Source organism: Lonchura striata, chromosome 1 (assembly GCF_046129695.1).
Source record: "Lonchura striata isolate bLonStr1 chromosome 1, bLonStr1.mat, whole genome shotgun sequence".
In the NCBI taxonomy this organism is placed as follows: Eukaryota; Metazoa; Chordata; class Aves; order Passeriformes; family Estrildidae; genus Lonchura; species Lonchura striata.
In genome coordinates this window covers 5020701-5036987 of record NC_134603.1, presented here as the reverse complement: position 1 = coordinate 5036987, position 16287 = coordinate 5020701, and the positions used below count along the sequence as shown (strand labels likewise).

The 16287-nt window shown below is 46.5% G+C and overlaps 2 protein-coding genes across 11 annotated transcripts in view; one reads left to right on the top strand and one right to left on the bottom strand.

Annotated features, from left to right (window-relative positions):
- The first annotated feature begins 6902 nt into the window (after positions 1–6902).
- On the top strand, positions 6903–8236 carry RPLP1 (ribosomal protein lateral stalk subunit P1). The gene is made up of 4 exons (XM_021532493.1): positions 6903–7102; positions 7197–7271; positions 7377–7494; positions 8116–8236. Exons 1-4 carry the CDS (start codon positions 7031–7033, stop codon positions 8193–8195), a joined length of 345 nt encoding a protein of 114 aa, XP_021388168.1. The 5' UTR covers positions 6903–7030; the 3' UTR covers positions 8196–8236.
- Positions 8237–9046: 810 nt separating this feature from the next.
- The window catches only part of PTK2 (protein tyrosine kinase 2), a 187770-nt gene continuing 180529 nt past the window's right edge, over positions 9047–16287 (bottom strand). For all 10 annotated transcript variants that reach the window (XM_077781884.1, XM_077781887.1, XM_021532480.3 and 7 more), the window contains 5 exons: positions 15940–15979; positions 15173–15279; positions 11643–11798; positions 11123–11203; positions 9047–10290 (listed from right to left, as the gene is read on the bottom strand). In XM_077781884.1, the coding sequence (XP_077638010.1) occupies positions 10081–10290; positions 11123–11203; positions 11643–11798; positions 15173–15279; positions 15940–15979 (594 nt within the window). In that variant the 3' untranslated portion in view covers positions 9047–10080. The remainder of the gene's footprint in view (positions 10291–11122; positions 11204–11642; positions 11799–15172; positions 15280–15939; positions 15980–16287) is intronic.

The window sequence follows — 16287 nt, the reverse complement described above, 5'->3', positions numbered from 1 at the left end:
GCCCCCTGTCCCTGCCTGCAGCCCCCTCTCCTCGCTGCAGCCCCTTGTCCCAGCTGCAGCCCCGCTCCCCGCTGCGGCACCCTGTCCCTGCCTGCAGCCCCTGTCCCTGCCTGCAGCCCCTGTCCCTGCCTGCAGCCCCTGTCCCTGCCTGCAGCCCCTTATCCCTGCTGCAGCCCCCTCTCCCCGCTGCAGCCCCCTGTCCCTGCCTGCAGCCCCTTGTCCCAGCTGCAGCCCCTTGTCCCCGCCGCAGCCCCCTGTCCCTGCCTGCAGCCCCCTGTCCCCGCCGCAGCCCCCTGTCCCCGCCTGCAGTCCCCGCCCGAGCTCTGCCCGCGGAGTCACAGCATCAGCCAGGCTGGAAAAGTTCTCGGAGATCACCGAGTCCAGCCTGTGACCGGACATCACCACGTCCACCGGACCAGAGCACGGAGTGCCATGTCCACTCTTTATCCTTAAACACTTCCAGGGATGGTGACTCCGCCACCACCCTGGGCAGCCCATTCCAATGTTTAATCACCCTTGCTGTGGAGAAGCTCCTCTTAATGCCCAGCCTAAACCTCCCCCGGCACAGTTTAAGACTATGTCCTGTCATCCTGTGGCTTTCAGTGAGACCTTGGAAAATGACTTTGTGCCTCTAGCACTTTCTCCGATACCTCTCCCTGTTACAAGTGTGAGAGGTATGCTGGAGTTGTATCAATAGTACACATACTGCTGGATCTTGAATTAAAATTAGATGTGTTTGTTTATATTCTTTTATTCCTCCTGTTGCTCTGAAAACCTCAGCTCAGTAACCTCATGGATTCCCACATCCACTTGTAGTCATATCTATGAAACCCAGCTGTGGTGGGGTTGCCTTATTGTCTTTGTCAACCTGATAATGTCTGGTACTGCACACATGTAATGTTTAGTACAACCAGATAATGTACTTGAGAAAACAAACTAGAAAGGATATGAAAGAGCCAAAGTGCTGATCAGTATGATACACTGAGACACTGGAGATATCCCTGGGGGAATTTCAAAGACATGGGTGTGGCATGTGGGGACATGGGTTAGTGATGGACTTCCCAGTGCTGGGTTAGTGGTTGGACTTGATGATCTTAAATGGATTTTCCAACTTAAACAATTCTATGATTTCACACCAGAGATGACAATTCCTGCAGGAACTGTCACCCTTTTGTAGTTACCTAATTAGTACCTCTTCCATTCAAAAGAAAGCAGGAAAAATAAAGTTAAACCTGCTAAGGAGGCAAAAAGCAAGTTAATGATGCTCACTTCCACTGGAGTTACCTACAGAATTCCAGCAGAGCCGTGATCCATACTTTCAATCACTTCCTCCATGTTGATGTGGAAGCCTTTAAAAAATGTATGCAGTTTTCAACCCAGAACAGTCAAGCCCCGTCAAAGTCAACTGAATTCCTTCGCCAAGTATTATCTGCCAAAGAGCAAAGCAAACATACAGCTTGTAGTGTTCATCATGCCAATTAATATCCTTCTTCATCAGTTCATATTTCAAGTGATACAGAAGCATCTCACTGTTCCAAAGTATTTACTCTCCCCTTTGGGTCATACTTGCAGATATTCGAGGGCTGCAATGAACAGCTCAGCTTTCACTTCAAGTGAACTGCTCCTGAAACCATTGTCACCACTAGAGTTTCCACTGGAGTGATTTTGGATTTGTCTTCATTCCAGGCTTCTCAAATTGCTGGAAAGTAAAGATTTACCTGTAACTATAAACAAATAAAGGACAAAATTATGGGCCAACTTTAAAGTAAAGCCAAGCAGGTCTAAGAAAAAGATAAACAAAGGAGCTGGCAAAGGGGCTGCTGTTTTCCTCCCTAGGAGGAGCTGGGTAACATTTTTTCACAACCACCAATAATTTCTCATATATATCTTTACTGGAGGCTGAAAAAGAGGGTGGATGAGGAAAAATACCCAAAAACAAGAGCCAGAAGAGGCACATTTGACCTTTCTGCTGAAGTGGCAGGAGGAAAACATGCAGTTTCTGTATCAACATCTAATTTTTTGATGCTATATTTAAACCAATCTCTTCAACCTGATTAGGAATATAACTTTCTCTAATATTAGACATACTATTGTGCCTGTTAGACCTGCATTACCTTTGTTCACACACTCATTTTGGGCCATGTCACTTGCTTTATTTCCAATGCTTTCTGTCACTGACAACTGCTGTTTTGGAGCACAGTGAAACCTAATTATGTCTTACTGGGCCATTTCACTGAAAAAAGGCTTCAGTTCTTGAAAAGGTTTGTTCTGAAAGAGAGTTTTGAAAGCTCTGTAACAGCATTTTTTTAAGCATGGTCTTTATATGCTGTATTAACAATTATACGGTAGTGTAAGAACAGCTTCTTAAACACTTAAAATTAGGTTTTTCAAAAGAAAAAAAATTAGTAACTGCTGGGCACAATACCTTTCTTAACTGCTGAATTTCAAGATGACATTTCCCAGAACTGATATCTGTCACAGTAGAAATTATTAATTTTGGAAAAAAGTATGTACTAATAATTCTGAAGCAAAGATGGTATTTAGGAGCAGCATTTTAAAAATCATTTATAGCAGTGGCAGCAATCTAGGGAAAATATTTTATACACAAATAGGCTAGTGACAAATGATACAGCTTTTCTTTTTATGAGAAAACATAACCTAAGTAACAACCATTCCCATTTTAAATTTAATTAATTTTAAAACCCCAGAGTTTATAAATGTCTGACAGTCATTGTTTGCAATGATACAGTAGCAAAAATTTTTACTCAGAGCTGAAAGATGTGAATTTTATTCTTGACTTGGAAGGGATTTAAGCTCTTGTTTGTCATCTCTCAACTAGCCTAACTTTTAAGATGTTATCCTGCAGTACATGCATTGGACCTGGCACATATTCTGCATTCTGCTTTACATAAGAATTTAAAATCAGAGCCAAAGTGAAGAAGTTCATGGCTCTATGCACTAAAGTGTTCAAATTTTACAAACACTTTGAGGGTTCTGGCCCCCTGCTCAGGAACTGTTTGTTATTTTAACAATTAGATATTAAACCACAATTAATCCATGGTGGAGGGACCAAAACATGATTTTTGTCTTTCTATAGATAACTCTCCCAACTACCAAGTTACAAAACTGCATTTATTTTGTCAAATGAATTGCAATAATAATTTATATTTTAAAAACCCAAAACAAAACAACTAATTATCATTAGATTACTAACTTCAGTTCACTCAAAAAAACAATTTTTTCCAGCTGATCAGGGCCAACAATGCAACAATTCAACTTGATGGAAAAGATGCAGCACCACCTATTGGGGATGTGTTACACTCACTGGTTGTTACAGTTTCAAGAAATACCAGAGTTTTGTTCTTCATTGTAATGACCTTGTTACAGTGGAAAAAACAAACAAACAAAAAACCACCAAAAACAACAACAACAACAACAAAAAACCCACCTCAACCAAAAAACAAAAAAATCCAACTAGGAACAAAAAAGACTTTCCAGAAAGAAGATAAAAGAAGTAAATACTGTACCTGAGACTGTTCACCAGGAAAAAAAGCATGTTCCTAAGTGCCACATCTACATGTCTTTTAAATACCTCCAAGGCTCAATCCCTTCACTGGGAAGCTTGTTCCAATGCTTGACCATCCTTTCCATGCAGAAATTTTTCTTAATAGTGAATTTAAACTTCCCTGAGTACAACTTGAGCACAACTTGAAGTAATTTCCTCTCATCCTATCATCATTACCTGGCAGAAGACACCAAGCCCCACCTTCAGCCTCCTGTCAGGCAGCTCCTTCCCTCCCCAGCTTTGTTCCTTTTCTCCAGACAGGTTCCAATGTCCTTCCTGTAGTAAAGAACCCGAATCTCAGCACAGGACTCGAGGTGTGGCCTCCCCAGTGCTGACTACGGGGGGACAATCACTGCCCTGGCCCTGTGGCCACGCTTTGCCTTTGGTCACTGAGAAACTGCAGCCTTAGAATGGGACAGAGGCAGCTTGAGGAGAGAAGAATCACCTCAGGAAGGTTATGAGCAGCAACCAAATAGTGTAGCAAGGACAAGAACAGAGAAAGGAACAATCAACTTCAAGTCTCCTTGGTAAAGACCTCTTGAGTCTGACCACTTTGATGACCACCAGTGGCCTTGGTCATGTTCTAACTCTCAGCATCAGCTCTGTAGTGTTCACACAGCTAATTCAGGGTGAGGTGCTAAGGGCTGACTGCTTTTTGTATGATAATGACAGAGCTTGCTGATGTTTTCATCTTCCTTGGCAATGCACAGGCACATCCAGCGAGATCTCTGCCACTGCTCCTCACCATCCATCCCCCAAGTGTCAAATATCCACCTCAGGGAAGTTTCACAGCCAAGTTACTTGTTTTGTTTATCCTGAAGACAGCCCTGTGTGATCCTGGACCAGCTTGCTAGTACACAGCTGTAGCATCATCCTAAACCTCACAGCCTGGAAATAACTCACCACCCTGGAATAGCAGAATACACAGAAGAATGTAAGGGGGTTTGCTGGGGTTTTTTAAAGCCTCCATCTATTTGCTGTAGATTTATCCAGAACAGATTTCTGCTCCAAATGCATGGTGATGTGTTAGACAGTAAAAGTACAGACAGTTACAGGATCAGAGGTGAAAAGCACACACCACTGCAAATTTCTAGACCCTTTATCATCCAGCTTTATTAATTAAGCTTTATTAACCAGCAGTCCCGATCACATACCTAGGCTTCCAAAAGCTTTAGGAAGCAGCAAAACTGGGGTTTCTTTTGGCTTTTTGCTTTCTTTTACATAGTGATTTGTTTTCATCAGAACTTTATTCTGGGCTCCTACAGAGCAGCTTTATCAGTGTCACTCAATAGATGCAGCAAGACAGCCATGAAGCAAGGATGCAGGCAAATCTCATTTAATTAACATCTTTGCCAACCAAAACCTAAGTTTATGTGAATGTCACATTTAAATTTTAGGTCTTCATATTTTATTTTTTAACAACCCATCAGAATTTCTAATAATTTTTAGCTTAAGGACTGTTGTAGCAGAACTGTTACAAAACCATGTCTATTAAGCATATAATTTTGTTGACTGCCTGTACACTTCCAGTACTCATCTCCCAGGCCAGCAAAATTTGCAAGTTTATTTGATTGAAAAGGATCTTATATCTCTCTTGCTACTTTCCAGTCAGATCATCATCTCATGGACCACTGGGACAGCTCTGAGGGCTTTTGCACAGGAGACCTTGGCAGCCCCGGAGTGAGGCTCACACAAGTCCCTGTGAAATCCCATCCTCAAGCACCCAGCAATGACAGAAGTTCCTGGATATTTAATCCCACTGGAAAAGTGCATTTATTTGCTGCTTTGAGTTAGGTATAAAAATGTAGACAATTGTCCTGTGCTTTGAATAGGAAGTTTAAGTAAATGCTTAAATTCAGAGCTGTTGGCCCCACAAATAGGAATAAGCACCCACAAATTATGCACTGCATCACTGTGCATTTATCATCTCCAGCAGTGAGTAGTGTTAGATTTTTGTTTAGTGAAATTCTCAGTTGTTTGTGATCCTTAGGAAAGGATGGAGGTAATGTCAAGAGGTAAAGTCCCTCTCAGTTTTCACTTGTAATTGCCTAATAAATCCTGAGATTTCTATAAAGGAGCACTACAAAAGCAGGCTGGATACACTTTGCTGGTAACAGTTGTCATTTTAGGATTCTAAAATTTCAAGCTTGAAAGGGACCTTGAAAGGTCAGATAGCCCAGCCCCACTGCAATGCACAGGAATGCACCTGATCCCCCTGTTCATGTCTTTGATGAAGACTTTAAATCATAATGGTGCCAAACAGACGTGAGAGACACATCTGATCTTCATCTGGACATTGAGTCAATCACTGCACTGTGGATGTGACCATCTAGCCAATTCCTTATCCACCAAACAGTCCATCCATAAAATTAATCTCTCTCCAATTAGACATAAGAATGTTGTGTGGGACTGTGTTAAAGGCTTTATAGAAGTCCAGAGAGGTGACATCCATAGCCCTTCCCTTGTCCACTCCATGTGGTCACTCCATCATGGAAGGTCCCTTGGCTGATCAGGCAGGACTTGACCTTGATGGAGCCGTGGATGTCCTAAATCACCTCCCTGTCCTCCAGGAGTGCCCTGGCACAGCTTCCAGGAAATCTGTTCCATTCCCTGCCCAGCCACTGAGGTGAGGCTCATCAATTGCACATCTGTCAAGAAGACAAAAAAGAAAACACGGAGAACATTCATTTTTCACAATCCGATTATGCCTTTGGAGCAAAACGCTGGAATTTGCTCAGGCTCTCCAGAATCCCAGAACGATGAGGTTGGAAGGGACCACAGTGGGGTCACCTGGTGCCACCCCCCTGCTCCAGCAGGGCCATCCCAGAGCACAGCGCTGGAATCTCTCCATCGAGGGAGACCCCCACCCTCCCCGGCCCATCTGTTCAGTGCTCGGTCACTGCACAGCAAAGCTCCTGTCATGCTCGGGTGGAGAAAATCAGGCCACACAGTTCTGCACCTTTTCTTCCCGTTTCATTACACTCAGCAAATGGAGTGTTTTAGCGAGGCAGTAACACCTGAAATAGTTAATGGGGGAGGAGGGCTTGGGTCCTTCAAGCTGTGCCAGGGAGGTTTGGTTTGGATCCCGGGAAAACGGCCTCAGCCAGGGCAGTGGCGGAGTCCGCACCCCTGCAGGGACACAAAAGCCGCGGGGAAGTGGCCCTTGGGGGCACGGGCGGTGCTGGCCGTGCTGGGGGAGCAGCAGCCCCGCTGCCCAGCGCCGCTCCCGGTTTTCCGGGCGGATCATTCCCGGTGAGGGACCGGGAAGGGGGAGGGCGGGAGCGCGCGTGCGCACCTCCCATGCGCGGCGGGCCGCGGGTGACGTCACAGATGACGCAACACGCACCGCCATTATAAACCCGCGCCGCGGCGCCCGGCCCCTTTCGCTCCGCGGAGGCCCAAGGTGCTGAGTCCTTCGTACGAAGCTAAGGCCGAACCACCCGGCGACCAGCACCGCGCCCCGCCATGGCCTCCGTCTCCGAGCTCGCCTGCATCTACTCCGCCCTCATCCTGCACGACGACGAGGTCACCGTGACGGTGAGTGCGGCCGCACAAGATGGCGGCGGCCGCGCGGCATGGCCGCCTGAGGGGCCGCGCCGGGCGGGCTCTGAGCGCCGCTCTCTTCTTGCAGGAGGACAAGATCAACGCGCTCATCAAGGCAGCCGGAGTGAACGTGGAGCCTTTCTGGCCGGGGCTTTTCGCCAAGGTGGGCGAGAGGGGCCGCGGGCCGGGCAGAGATGGCGTGTGGGCTCCGCACCGCACCTCCCGCCCATGGTAACCGGGCTTCGCTGCCGCGTGTCGTTCTCCGCAGGCGCTGGCGAACATTGACATCGGGAGCCTGATCTGTAACGTGGGAGCGGGCGGCGGAGGGGCTCCGGCTGCCGCCGCTCCCGCGGGCGGTGCCGCGCCCGCCGGCGGAGCCGCCCCCGGTAAGTGGCGGCCGCGTCCGACCGGACCTGGGAACGTGGATCCGTGGATCCGTGGAGTGGCTTGAGTTGGGAGGGTCTTTAAGGCCATCTCTTCCCACTCTCCTGCCCTGGGCAGGGACACCGTCGTCTAGACTCGGCTGCTCAGAGGCCCATCCCACGCTTGCAGGGATGGGGCAGCCGCAGCTTTGCAAGCACCGGCTACAGGAGCTGCTTGCATGTGGTTGGTGCCATGCAGTGTGTGAGTGAGTGTTCTTGAGCAAAGCACGCCCTCCCCTTGAGAAAGGCTGGCGTTGCACATGAAGTCAGTGTACAGGATTAGTGTTCCCTCAGAATTAAATTGCTTTTCCTGTATGTCATCAGGATCATACAGAGCATCAGCATCTCCTCTCCCAAAGTTTTTCAGTTTTGATAGAAATGAACTCTGAAGTCACAAAACCACTCTTCCTACTAGTACAAACACTATTCTATTTTATATTCACTATTCTTGCTGCTGGCTTAGGTTGTTAGGACTGCTCAGGTCTTCATGCTTGATGTTAGTCATTGCATGTGACACCTGTTGTGACAAGTGACTTCTGTGAGATGATAAATTGAAAGATAAATCCTGTCTCATTTCCTTTCCAGCTGAGGAGAAGAAAGAAGAGGAGAAGAAGGAAGAATCAGAGGAATCTGATGATGACATGGGCTTTGGTCTTTTTGACTAATTAATTTTGTACCAGCCTGTAATAAAGAACATCTGCTTGTACTCATGTCTCTCAGGTGGATGTTTGTGGAGGGTGGAGAATGGCCAAGTTACCTGCACCTCCTTAAACTTCTGTCATGAGTGCTCAGCTGGGGCTTTACAACTTCCCCTCTCAGCTTTTTGGTGTTCCACAAGCTCTAAAAGGCACCCACAGTCCCTGAACAGAGGGAGGAATGAAATCCCGGTGAGCAGAGGGTGTGGTGGTGACAGCCTGGAGCTGTAGGATGGGATCCTGTTCTGCAGAAGGGCTGGGCTGGTGCTGCAGCCTCTGGTGCTGTGACACCCCTGGTTACAGCAGCAGTGCAGCTCCCATGGCACCCGTGCAGGGGCAGCTGTGGCACAGCAAAGCCGAAGGCTTTTCATCGTGGGGAAAAAGGCTGCAGTTCTCGGGTAGAAGGCTGAGGTTGTGTAAGGTACAGAATAGATTTACCTGGCCAGAAAACTGGTGTAAAGGGTGCTTGTGGGAGGTGATGTAACTGCACTGGAAAGGGGCTACTTAAAAGGCATGGGTTTTATAAATAACCCTTGAAAGCACTTCTCCAGAACAGTTGAACAAGGTAAGGACTGTGTTCCAGGTATTCCAAAGCATTTGATGCATTACAGAATTCCAGGTGTGTGAGAAGGGTGTCACAAAGTTGTGGGAGGGGAATTGTTCCACATCTGGACCAAACACTGATGGACTCTGCACTGTCCCACTGTCTATATAACTTTATGACAGGATCTTAGGTATTATCAACTCATTTCTATTTAAAAAGACAGGTACCCAGGGAAGAATTCTTTTGCAGTGCACACACATGAAATAAAGAGTCAGAGTTTCACTGGTAACACCTTTTTAATAGGTCAAAGTAACTGTACAGTTAATTATATTCTTCCTGAGAATAATTTATATCCCTCAACAGCAAAAAGGGAGTGTGTTTTTATTTTAACAGAACAGATGGCATAACTGGAAAACCAAGGAAAATCTAATTACACTGCTCTACTGCAACTCCTCCCAGGCAAGATAGACAAAAGGATGGGTTAGTTAACTACACTGGGTTTAAAATAGTCATCATGGCTTTAATCTGTCTTTATAAATTATATAAAAATGGGGGACATGAATGGTTACAGATCTCTTCTAAATGCAGCTCTGAATTGCTCTGGTACAAAGCAGCATTTTCACTTCCAAGGAAAACACCATTGCTACAAAAGAACTGGCACGTTATCCTGGTGAAAAAGACAAGTGTTCAGTTGTGTCCTACACCTAGTTCCAAACAAATGCTTCACACAGTCACGTAAAAGTAAAAGGCAGGAAGATGAAGAGGGCTTTAGTTTGTCTTGAAATGACTGAAGTCTTGAAAATATAGCTTTTTATTCTTTCTCTGTAAATCGTGATTAGCATATTGCGACGTAAGTGTTCTAATAAAAAAAAATTCCAGTCTGGATAGTTCATATACTGTGGGCAAGAATTCTCAGCCCTGAGGTTTCCCCGAATTCTTCACAATATCTTTCTCCCATCTGCTGCTCCAACAGTTTTGGCTCCGAGACCGTGACCCGGTGGCAGCTCAGTGCGAAGCGTGTCCCATGCGATGGAGTGAGCTGCCCTGTGCCCCAGCTCTGAGTGCCCGAGGGCTCCTGTACAAACCTCATCTGCTGATAATGCCACCTTTGAATGCCAGCCCAGCTCGGCTCTGCCAGAGAGACTCGGTTAAACTGCAGTGAGAGAGCCCCAGGGGTCGGTCAGGTCTGCTGAAGCCAGAGGCGCTGGAAGGCCAGGACTGCGCTGGGTTAATCCTCACTGCTGGTGGAAGGTGAAGGAACATCCTGTCACAAGCAGAATTCTGAGGCTGATGACATTCTTCCCTCAGTGCTTAGTGTGGTCTGGACTGGCTGATTTTCAGTCTGGCTTGATCGATAACATCCAGCAGGTTTTTGGCATCCACAGCCAGGGCGTGAGCAGCCGTCAGCATTTGCTTCTTGTACTCCTGCTGCAGGCTGGTCATGACGTACTGCTGGGCCAGCTTCATCTTGTTGATGAGCTCGGCCAGGTCCGAGTTCAGCAGCTTCTGTGCCATCTCAATCTGCAACGAGAGAGACAAAACCCATCCCTTCAGCCCTGGGGGGTTTGAAACACTGCACTCACAGCAATGCCCCAGAGCCACAGCCCCTGCCCGATTCCTGACTGCACCACATGGAGCAGCAGATGGAATGTGGCACCTGCTGAGCCACCCACTGTTAAACAGCACCAAGACCCAAGTAGTGGATTTCAAACCGCAATTTGGCATTAACAGCTTGTAATGGGTTTTCAGGTTCTTGTTAGCTTTACTCTTTTTACTACTGAAGCAGTTCTAAAGCACAGAAGCAGCTCTAAGAAATGAAACAAGAAAGCAGATAGAGGTTACTTAAGCACACAGCTAAGTCATTATGAACCTCTGAGATGGCACTGCCAGAACCATTTCCTGGCCTTCTCAGTACCACACTCATTCAAGGTTTTGGAGGAAAATTGAACTTCATTGAAAGCTCTCAGTCACTCCTCATCCAGAACTGCAGACAACCTTCCAGCTGTACCAAGCTCTGCTCAATTACCTTTCAATGACTTGGTGTGCAAGCAAATGACATCTGCACTAAGAATTAACCCTCAGCTGATTCCCTGCTGTGGAATACTGGGGGTTATGTCACCCTCCTATGGGTGACACATATCCAGTTGAAGAATCCTTACTAATACCAAGCCTAGGTTCATGCAGCAATTTTAATTAAATTCTTTTAATGCAAAATTATAACCCAGGAGTTCAGACTGCTCAGGGAACCAAAAGGTATGCCTGGGCCAAGAAGGGACCACCAAAACCTGTCCCAATGGGCTGAGGCTGACTGGGAAGGCAGTGGCTGAGCAGCAGTAAGCAGAGCTCCACATACCTCTCTGTGGGTGCTTGCAGGGAGCACTGGGAGGGTCTCATCTACTGTTGCCAGTAAAGTTCTTAGTGCCAAACCAACATCCTAAGAAAAAAAGATTAAAGAAATAAACTTCAAATGCTTAGAAGAAATGGATGAGAGAATTTTAGGAGCACATAAGGCAGCGGATACATTTAATTGCTCATCTGGATAGGGAGAGAGTTGGAACATGCCTAAGGCACTTCAAAATCCCACCTGCAATTGTGCTTATCACCATTAAAACAAGATGCCAAAGGCTTAATAACAAGTTTTTCCTCATAGAAAGTCAAAATGTGGAGAAGACAGCATACTACTCAGGACCCTGGACAAGCACAGGCAAGCTGGGCATGAAGCACTGCTCTCCACAATACTGGGCATGGAATCCAAGGTTCCAGCCTCTGAGCCGTGAACACAAACAGCTTTTCTACCTCCAGCTTTCCAGAAAATTTCTCCTACACCATGTGAAGACCTCATTCAGGGAAGAAATACACCCCTTCCTTCATACCTTCACCATGGGCACGTACTCCTCGGGCGGGGCCGGCTGGATTTTGCTGGACATTTCTATCACGGCCTTCACCAGCCCGGTGACGTTCTCGTAGACTTTGTCATTGGAGCGGTCCAGGTTGGCCGTGGGAGGAGGGCTGATCTCCTGCGGCTGGATCTGCAAGCACAGAGGGGCTGCTGGGCCTCCCGTCCCCAGCAGATGGGGCTCGGCCACTTCCCAGCGGGAAAGGCTCCGGGCTCCCCGAGATCCCACAGCCCCCGCCCGGCCCCGCTGCTGCCCTGAGCTGGCTCTGGGGATGGAGGAAGCTTCTTTTAGTAATTCTGACTGAGCCTGATCTCTGAAATGACACTGGACAACTTCCAGTGTAACATTCTCAACAGAGAAGGGAATAATTTGAGGCATGAGAGTACTGAGTACTTAACACGTCTCAGTGGTTCAAGTTTCACTGTGAGGGCAACAGGTCCCTCAGTCCAGAAGGACTTTTGTGCTCCAAAATAATGTCAGAACACACAGTAACATACTGGTATATTAAAGAGAGAACTGGAACGAGATCATCCTTGAGATCACGGTGTCACCAGTACAGGTGGGAAACATGGAATGTTTTTAGACAGTTGATTTCCAAGAGATCAGAAAAAAACCTGTAACTCATGTGGTCTTTACTCAAGTAAAACTTCCAACAAGTCAGATATGTCTGGACTTAAATCCAAGACAGACTGAAATAATCCCAGGTCTGAAATGAAAGAAACTTTGCAAACATCCTTTTTAAGGTCCTCAGTATCTCAGAACTGTAAACTACCAAGCATCCCAGTTTCCTACAGCTATTCCCTACTATGGGTTGCCAAAGCAACAACTCAGTGTGAACAGAAAGTTTAAAAATTCCTGATTTCCTCCAGGATCTGAGATGGTTCATGGTGCTTCAGCTCTCTACACTGGGTAACTGCTGGCTCTCAGGACTGGTCCCAGCTCCAGAAATGTTTCACTGCAAGCCCCTGATTCACTGTCCTGAAGCAACTATGGAATGCTTTAATGAGACTTTCTCTAAGGAAGGAGCGCAGGATTCAGTACACAGTGATTCCATTTTGTAGTATTTCATTAAGTGGATACCAACAGCTATTACAGAGATTCAATCTAGTGCATTGATCAGAAAATACCTTAGGAAAAAGAACACTGTAATTGCCTCAATCAGCAGGGGAAGGCTGTGATTCAAATCAGTTTAAGCAATCAAGAAGTTAAAACAGTCATTTGGCAAAGTCACATGCAAAGACATTTTGGAATAGGGCACATACACACACGCTCACGCACTGCTTACCCTCCATGGCTATGGTTGAGCAGAATGTGGGGGGAGGTTAAAGAAATTTACCAAAATAAGGGAAAAAAAGAAAAACAGTATTAATAAAACTCAGCAGGAAAAAAAAAAATAAAACCAAACAAACCCAAAACATGTGTAGCAATCAGAGACCAGTTAAAAAGCCTGCAACGAAAACGCATCCTCACCAGAACTGGCAGCCACTCGTGTTAGCTCTGGGTCCTGTGTGACAGAACGGCTGCTGTGCACCCCTGTGGGCAGTGGAAGGGTTTGCCATGCACCCCATGCTTCATCCTGACTAAACACACGGGCAGGAGATCATGCAAAGCTGGACAGGAGCAAGCCAGTCTGGCGAGCAGCAGAGTAGTGAGTGGAGCAGAGGGCCTGGGAAGTCTGTCCTGGGAACACTGCTGGTCCCCCTGCACAAACAGTCCAGGACTCGAAGCATTTAAGAAAATTCTGTATTCATCTTTCTGAAACTTTCTGTTTAGGTTAAGTCATGATGGGAAATACACAGTCACTTAACTGTGCAGACCTTGTTCACAAGAACTCATCAGAGCCATGGTCAGGAACTATGAAGAACTCATTCCAGACGATTCCCAACCCTTACAACTCCAGACCGAAACCTTTCAAGGCTATGGACATTGTGTTTCTCAGCCCTTGGTTTCTCTTTGTTTATCCCAAATATCAACACCACTACTCTGCAGCATTTTGAGTTTCTTTGTGGAACTGGCTGACTCTGCCTCACCCAGGAGCTCTCTGGAGCCTGCCCTGAAGGCTCCTGAGGGCAGGCAATTCCAATCTCTTCATCTGAGTTCTCCCTGAAAAGGGAGTCTCAAATGAACCCTAGAAGCATCTTCAGTTTAGGACTGCAACCATTAAAGCTATGCCAAAAAGTAATGCGCTATTATATATATATACTCAAGGAGCATAAAACAATCCAATTCTAAGAAAATTTTGACAGGGAAAAAAAAAATCAGCCCTTATTTCCTACTCAAAGAGCTATTTAGTACACAAATCCTGTTCACTTGTCACTACTGATGTCTCTGACTGCTCAGGTTTGTTTGTTGTCAAAAGGATGTATTTCAAAAACATTTTTTCACGTTCCAGCATCAGCATTTAGAAAGGAAATTTTAGAGAAGCCAAGTTTAGTAACACATCTGTTACTGCTTTTTGAAGTTTTCTGAGGCTTGGCAGCTCGTAAAGCACTGGCATCAGTTTATAATAAATAATCCTGCTCAAATTCACCACTGCTGGCTATTTACACTGATTCTTAAACATTCCAATAATCCCAGAACATGAGCAGGAGTAAGACAGGCTGGCAGTGGCTGGGATCAAATTGTGCTGAACATACTGCTCTGATGGCAGGTTCTGAATTTCATGTTCAGGTGAACTGGGCTTTTTTTGTATTTCCTGAAATCACCTAAAATAAGGGTCACTCTTCCCAGCTGCTGTGGCCACTACACCATGGATTCCTGTTCTTTAGTACAGGTCTGGCAAGGCTGTTCGTGGAGATTAGAAAGGAGGCAGAGTCCCACAGGCAGGGAACAGCACACAAAGGGATGATTTTGGGAGTGCCTGACATCCTTAGGAGCAATTCTGTGGACACCGACTGCAACAGGGGCAGACCCTGCAGCAGCACCTCTGCTACAAACCACTGTCAAGTTTCAGTTTTGGCTTAATTGCTATTTATGGGAAATGAAACAACACATCAGGAAGTATCTCACTCCCAGGTCAAACAGTCCATTTCCCTTCTTTCCTTGTTCCCCAGAGCTGGTAGGGTCTGAGGAGCCCTGGTGCTGCAGCAAGAACTTTTTGAGCACTGCAAGAGAGGTCTCGCCTCTCTGTGACCAAGGACAGGAGACTTTGGTACCATCCAAGTAACTGGGATCCCTAGGCATGCTCCATCCTGCTGAACAGGGAGCTGGGTCCATCTGGCACCTCATCATTTCAAACTAGAAATAAGCTCACCTGGGCAGGCTCTAGCTGAGGAACACACTAAATCACAGCCAGGGAGAACCAGAGTTCCCTCCCCACTCCCCTGGACAGCTGCCAGGGCATGTTTGCCCCATGACATTATTTACCCATGAAGTTTGGTCCCCTTTGCTTTCCATGGTCTCTACTTCAGGAACACCAAACTACCTCAGAGCAGTCGTGTTTGATTTTCTGGGGCTATTTCACATGGCCCTGGTAATGTTCCATTTGCTGGGGATGTTTCTCCTACCTTCACACCCTCGTTGTAGCTGTCCACGGGGCTGTTGAGGCTGGCGAGGCTGCCCAGGTGCCCGGGGGCTCCGGGGCGTGGAGGCTTCTTTGGCGGAGCTGCGTGATCTGCCCGACAAAAACATTTCTGTTTTTAGAGCACAACGTGTCAGATGTACCTGGCACCCTTCTGCTCTGCACTGCATAGGCTGCATGTGCTCTGCTCTGACAGAGATGGGACATCTTTAGGTGTCCTGCAGTAAATGCACTCTTTGTGGGAGCTGCATTTTATGAGAGCAGGATTGTTTTAGTTAAATATTTGAAACTCCTTTTGTGGGGTAACTGCTACTGCTCTGGGCACAGCTACCCCAGCCCTGAGAGGATGTCACCCTTGGTACCACAGCTGAGTGCCAACATGCTGTGTGTATCTGGGAAGCTAGACTTCTTCCCAGCAGCAAATTGTGTGATTCACTTTTGAGACCAAGAAACCCATTTTTAGGTGTCTACTGCTGTTTTACATGTCTGAACTCGACCCTGGGTGAATTCCCACTCTGACTCAGTTTCCTCTAGACATTTCCTTGTCGATCTAAACACTTCCTTGGCTTTGCTGACTGCATGTCTGGAGCCTGCATGGGAAACCTGAACACACAGCACACAAACATCCACGTGTAGTACCTGGAACTGAATCCACTCTGCATGGAAATACTGCCATGAACTTTTGTTGACTACTGCTGCTGCAAGACTTGTACTCAAATACTCAAAATGTCAGTATGTGCATTTACTGCTTACCTGGTTTTCCCACAGGCTGATATATGTGCTGGTTACCAGCCTATAAAATAAAATAAACATATAAAGTAGTTACTGCAGTGCTTGCAGCTTTCATCAGCACTATCTCAATCTCAAACACCAAGAGCAGCTAGCTCTCAGCACATTTCCCACCAGCTGAAAATACATCCCAATTCACCATCATCAGTCCCTCACTACAGGTCTATTACTTACAGAGCAATAAGAGAATTTCCATGTATTTTGTACTGCTCACAGTACCCCTGGCCTCCACATTACAGTTTATCTTTCCTTATTACTCAAAAGTGATGAGACAGTCACAGGCATTTTCAGTCTGTGTCCACAGATCCAACT